General features: G+C 31.8%; 1 protein-coding gene across 1 annotated transcript; it reads right to left on the bottom strand.

The window, feature by feature from the left end:
• Positions 1-5,806: 5,806 nt before the first annotated feature.
• On the bottom strand, positions 5,807-6,142 carry LOC107956513 (protein GL2-INTERACTING REPRESSOR 2). The gene has a single exon (XM_016892145.2). It carries the CDS (start codon positions 6,140-6,142, stop codon positions 5,807-5,809), a length of 336 nt encoding a protein of 111 aa, XP_016747634.1.
• Between the last annotated feature and the right edge of the window lie 855 nt (positions 6,143-6,997).

Genomic DNA, 6,997 nt, shown 5'->3' with positions numbered 1-6,997 from the left:
TCCAATGAAAAGGCAATCAACAATTATATTGAAACAAATAAAGTGGCTCGAAATTATTAGAGCTTTGGAGAAAAAAAACAAATAAAATCGATAAACTAAAGAAATTGTGAATCAAAGAAAGGAATAATAAAATAAAATAAAATAAAAACTATGGCAAAAGGAGAACACAGTAACCAAAAAGAAAAGTTTGAAAAATTGGGAGAAAGAACAATAAATTGACGTTGATAGGAGAGAGTGAGGGAAACGTGAGAAAAATTTGGGATTTTCTTTTTTTTATTCAAAAATTAAAATAAGATAAAATAAAATTATCCTTTCAGAAAATTATCATTTTCTCATGACAGAATTAAAATTCAAAAAAAATAACCTCCTTTAAGCTCCCACAAGGACTCAAACACAAGACTTAAGAGAAAACTAACAAGCATCTTATCACTGAACCAATAGGCTTATTCTATTTTTAAAACACGAAAATAAATTTAAAAGTATCATCACACCCAGTGACTCATTCTACAAACCCTAACTCTTCGAACCCTAAATTCGAGGCATCACAAGTTTGATATATATATTTTTGGCTTTTTAAATACTTTCTATTTTTTCTTCTTAAATTAGTTTTGATTCAAGGACTTGCTTATTTAATTAAAGTATTTAATTTATATTTTTTTTGCATTCGTTTTATTTCGTTATTCCAATCGAGAGATTTGCTATTCCGTTTCTCATTCGATACTCGATCCATGATTATTCAAATATTCTTTCTCCTCCGAATTGGTCGTGTTTCTCACATAGTTTATTCAATTGAAGTTGAGATTATAAATAACATGAGTTGCTAAATCTCTTTGGGGAGATTAACGAGTGGAAGGGGATGTGATTAACGAATAATTTGGGATTTCTCGAGATGGATTAGTTGGTATAAATTATGTATTCTTAAACTATTAGGCTTGACAACCCTAATAAGTTATCATAGACTAGACCAGTTCGAAAGATAAGTTGAACCGAGTAAATCATGCTTTATCATTGTTGAGAAAGTAAGGTCGGGAGATAAGTGAGTATCAATCAATCAATTAAGTTAATTAAGAGTCGGGAGGTAATAATTGCTTAATCGGTTACAAACCCTGAACCGAGTTTGGTTTATCAATTTTGTTCGTTTGTTTATATATTGTTATTTATTTATTCTTATTTCTCTTAATCTATTTTATGGTCGATCGTAACATAGAAATTAACTATTACTACTTTAGACTTATTATTGTAAAATGTATTTTCATTATTTATTCCATCCTCTCTTGAGTATAATCCTTGGAATACTTCTGGCATTTTGTTGTACAAATTATATTACAATTTGACATGTGCACTTGCGAACACTGCCATTTTTAATTCTTATATTTTTGGTGTTATATTTATTCTATAAACGTATAGGTAGTCAATCATTTAGCCAAATTTCAGTTTATTTATATAATGGCTTCGTAAATATCTTTATTAAATATTTACGAACTGAATTTATGAAAATAGAGTCCCGAAACCTCTTTTTTCAACGTCACTAAAAATCAGGTCGTTACAGGGTCTCCTTAATTTGGTAACAACTCTTCTTATTTTCAAGCTTTATTAATTAACCTCTAGAAAATTAGGATTGTGGTTAACCCCTATAAAGTAAGGATTGTAATTTTTCTTGTGATAAATTAGGAATTTTTATGCAAGATTTAGTTTTCTATTTATTAAATGAGTTTGGAATATTGATTTTGTATGACATTCCCAACATCTTGACTGGGTAATAATTTTTAGAAGTTGATTAATACAAATTATTGAAAAAATAGTATTGATTGTATTTATAGCCTTGAATTTCTTGAATATTTGTAACACCCTAAACCCGACCTAGGCGCCTAAACCAAGTTCAGAGAGTTACATCAACGACACTAAAAACACCACATCTATAATGCAGTTAACATGAACCATTCATAACATAATATCCCACACAACAATTAACTAAGTATAACATCTTTCCAAACATCACAATATCATAGAATACCGAATTTTCTACTAGTAGTATTTAAAAGAAAGATAAAAGCTTGACCGAGCTCTCGCGGCGCCGACCCGTTCAAGTCTGAGAACCATCTGAAATCTAATCAATAACAAAGTGAGTTGTGAACTCAGTGCGTAAAAGAAGTTTATTCAACTAGAACATATTTATAATATAGCTTTCGAATTCAAAGATTCGATTTGGTAACAAAAGTAATTTCAGTTCAGATTCAAAACAAATTAGTTACATATACAGAAGCAATTTCAGTTTCATATATAGAACATATCATATTCGGATGCAATATTTCTATCTGCATCAACTACACATCGTCTTCGGCCATCCCAACGCATCGTTAAAAGTGTTCAATGCCCAACCAACCCTACACACCTTAAAGTGTCTGTCTGACACATTTACAGAGATGCATCTTAGCTGTTAGATTGAAATGCGACAAAGCGCCAGAATCAAATTTATACGCATTGTGGCTTAGCCACCAATTCAGAACAGATTACTTCCTTCTTCAGAACATCCCAACCTATACAAATGTAGAGTACAAATATCCACAATATGTATTTGATCATTCTAAATTGTTTCACAAGTAGATAATACAGTTCAATATCAAAATAAGTATCACAGTACACATACAATTATCTTATTCATATGTCCGTCACAGAGTATCAAAGAGTTCTCATATAATCAAAATCAAATCATTCATACATTATAAAAGTCAATATCAGTGTTGGGCAACACTCACGGCCTCAAAAATAGGTTTCGGGCCTTATTTATATGTCACACGGCCTAGACACATGCCCATGTTCTTGCCCGTGTGGCTCATACGGCCTAGGCACATGCCTATGTCCTCTGCCCGTGTAGCTTTAAAGCATAAACAGTGAGTTACACGGCCTAAACACACGCCTGTGTCCCTGCCCGTGTGACTCACACGGCCTGGGCACACGCCTATGTCCTTGTCCATCTGGTTTTAAATCACAAATAGTGAGTTACACGGCCTAGACACACATCTGTGTCCTTTGCCCATGTGAACCTTACACTAAATTGAGTGCCTTACACACATCCATGAGGCTTCAAATAGATGTACAGTGAGTTACATGGCCACCCACACAGCCTGGCACATGGCTGTGCAGCTCACATGGCCTGGGCACACGCCCACGTGCCTGGCCGTGTGGCGTCAACAGCCATGTTTCTTGGCAATCGAAATTCACAAAAAATAAAGTTTTTAGCATGCACCTAAAGAGATTTTGAAGTAGAAACAACATGAAGAAATCTCGGAACCCAATTTAACCATTCAACTATAAAAATGAATCAACGCATACATTAACTTTCAAGCAAAAGTGTTGAAACCTTGACGTTAAACTTTTGACGACGAACGCTTACCGACAATTCAACAGCACTAAATCAACACAACACGCGAAGGATCACCTCCCTCCGTACTCACGCCTAAGGAAAAAAAAGACTAATTATCAGAGAGTTTATGTAAAATAATCAAAGAATTCCCAATTTAGCAACGCAACAGAAAACTAACGAAACTTCGCAGAGGTTTAAGGATTCCGATAGAACTTACACAGAAATCTTTCAACAACTTAGGGGTCTCACTAATTCTGATATTCACTTGTTGAACATAATTGAAAATGAGAAATCGAAGGAGTAAAAAGCAGAAAGAAAAAAGAAATAAAAAGGAAGAAAAGGAAAAGAAGAAGAAAGAGTACAGAATGTTAAAAAAATGAAGCTTTTGCCTTAACCATCAACGTACTTCGGACAACAAGCAAAAGTTTCCTTAATGCTTACGGTGGGATTCGAACTCAGGCCAGACAAAATACAGACAGATGCTTAACTAGTGAACCAGCAGGCTCATTCTTGACATAGACTCGTACAGGATTACACTTAACTATGTAATGTATGGATAGGGGTAGTTCTAAAAGGATAAAACTTTTAACGATGCGACTTGAACTCCAGACCTTAAACACAATAGCAGAACATAGAACCATAGATACATAAATTTAATTACTACAGATTCTCACAATTAAATCCTCAAAATTTTAGGGCGTTAAAATATTAATTAAAAATTTAACATTTTTAATCAAAAGTAATTATTGCTAGTGTGATTCTAGTGAATATTGTGTTTAAAAATTGACATATTGCATTCTCATGAAATTAAAAGTCATTTAAGTGATTTTATGTAAAAAAATAGAATGTCGATAATGACAAGAAAAGAGATAAAAAAATAGAACACATAGATTTTACGTGGAAATTCTTTCGGGAAAAAAATCGCAGGTAGAGGAGAAGAAAATTCACTATGTCAAATTCGAATGATAAGAAAATTCACTATGTCGAATTCGAATGATTACAAGGAGTATAGACTGCATCTATTTATAGGTTTAGAAAACCTTATTTTAATCAACATTTAATAAAAGTAATGCAGTAAGGTTGAAACACCTTATTCAAATCAATACCAAACAGAGGAAGTAAACCCTCGGCCTTCACCCTCATGGATCCCCCTATCTTGCCATTTGTGTTTTATTTTAATAAGAATTTAGGTCACAACTCTAACATTTTTATTTTTGTGAAAGAAAATTACTTATTGTATGTTGGCTTCGTGAAAACTTTTGTGTTTAACGTTTAGATTTATTTTTTTCTAAATGTTTAACAGTAATGAAAAATATATTTTTTTAAAAAAAAGTCTAATAGTGAGGTATAAATTTTTTTAAATAAAGGCTTAAATTTATTTGTTTTAAATGTTGATTTGTGTTGATTTTAGTAATTGTTACAAGTGTTGGATAGAGTATCTTTTGTAGTGAAAATTAATGGATGAATAATTGTTTGATTACATATGTTGGGAAATATATTTTTAACAACATTAAGAAAGAGAAAATAATTCAACGGTTTTAACATATGAAAAAGCGTCGTGGACAATTATAGAAAAAAAAATACACATTATTCAAATTTATTTGAGTTACATTTTTCTGTACTTACTATTTTAATAATTTTGTAATTATTTTACATTTAACCAAATACATTGATTTTTCCATGATTAATATTATGAGTTAGTTTATATGAGTTTAATAAACGTTTTAGTTTTAATTTAAAAAAAAAATTCACCTCGCAATCCAACTTACATGGCTCTATCCCACTAATAATATATAAGTTCATGTAGTGTTAGTACACTAAATGATGGCACATAATCTAAAATGAATATTAATGGATTTATGTTTAAAAATTTTAAATGATATATAATTTTATTCACTATCGTCCTCCTCTAAATTTCAATCTTTTCACCGAGTAAAGCCTGATGCTTAACCCTAAGTTTAAAAGACAAGACCAGTCAATTTCAAGTTGGTTGTGCAAAGTTGAATAAGGTTGAAATGACATTCAATATATTACATAAAATTAGTTCAACTACCCTTAGTGACAGTCGGGTGCATGCATTGACATTGATGCTTTGCTATGGATGATAGGTTTATCATGTCATTTATGCCGTTTTAGATCTCATATTTCTCAAGAGTTAATTGTTATTGGTCTTGCTTAATTTGCACTACATGAACTTAATTGTTTTAATTATTCATTTATTTGAAAAAAAGAGAGAAAGCTAAATCTTCCCTTAACAAAGAAGGCAAAATGGAAGAGAAACCTAATTAAACAATTACAACACTTGATGTTGCGTATAAAGAGTTATTTTTTTCAAACATTAATTGAGCAACCAGACATCTTGATGAGTGTATGAAATTGAACAAAATAACACAAAACTTCCAACAAGCAAGCAAGAAGAATGATAGATGTTGTTGGATAGATTCAGTTGGATGGCATTTTGGAGTTATAATGGTTCAGAAAATCAAGGAAGACGGTGGTTTTACATCTAGGGCACTTGGGATTCACTTGCGCTAGCATAACGTACATGAGGCACCGAGGACATCCTACCAACACCATCGGAGTTTCTTCCTCACTACTACCGCGTTGCATCATCATCGTTGATGAGTCGTCAGTCTCCGAAGACACGCATGAACTTTCGAGTGACATCTCCGATGTGTTTGGAGACCCATTTACTTGTTGGTTATTAGGCCTAGCTGTAGGTGGTGGTAATAGATTCAACTTCAACTCAAGCTTTGGACTGTTTTCTCTTCCACTCATTCTTGTTAACTATATCCTGCTTCATAATCATATGATCACATACACAATTAAAAAAAATTAGCTAAGAAATTGATTAAACACTCACATAAAAACAAATTGAGAGAAAATTAAACTGAACCAACTTATATATAAAATTAAAAGAGGACTTGAATTACCAATTTGGAAAAGGATGTTTCAGATTGGGTTTCTCTCGTAGATTGAGATTGGGAGGGCTTTAGGCCATTATATATGCAATGATTTTCAAGGGAAGAGATGGGGATCCATTTTCTTTAATTGCTACTTAATTATGTGTAGGGGAGGAGGGTATGGTAGAATTTACACGGAAAACAGGTGGGATAATGTGTTGATTAAAAATGCTTAAAACCGAGAATGAAGAAAGCAAATATTTATAACTTTAAAAAGTTGCCAATGATTCAAATCCATATAAACATTTCTTTTTCTTTCAATAATTTTTGAAATATTGAATATGATACTCTAATTCAATGTTTTATTTATCATGTTTTTATTATAAAAATAGGTAACTGGTTTTCAAGTTTTCATTATTTGAAAACAAATTTTTAATTATATTTACCAAATATGTTTTTCAATTTTTACAAAATAGAAAATGAAAACTGTTTATGTTACTAACTTTAGTTGCTTATTTGTTTAAAATGAAAACTGCAATGGAAGTGCTAGATTGTAGTAGTTACTATGGCTTGGCATTGCGAAAACTGTGCAAACAAAATAATAGATAACACCAAAGATTTGTTTCCATAGTTCGGTTTTCCTACATCTGCGGAACCTTTCAGTGAGTAACTCTATTATCTTTAATCACAAATACAACAAGTGATTCACACTCTATCACTTCTTAAGTAT

Source organism: Gossypium hirsutum, chromosome A07 (genome assembly GCF_007990345.1).
Source record: "Gossypium hirsutum isolate 1008001.06 chromosome A07, Gossypium_hirsutum_v2.1, whole genome shotgun sequence".
Lineage (NCBI taxonomy): Eukaryota > Viridiplantae > Streptophyta > Magnoliopsida > Malvales > Malvaceae > Gossypium > Gossypium hirsutum.
This window is presented reverse-complemented; position numbering and strand designations above follow the sequence as displayed.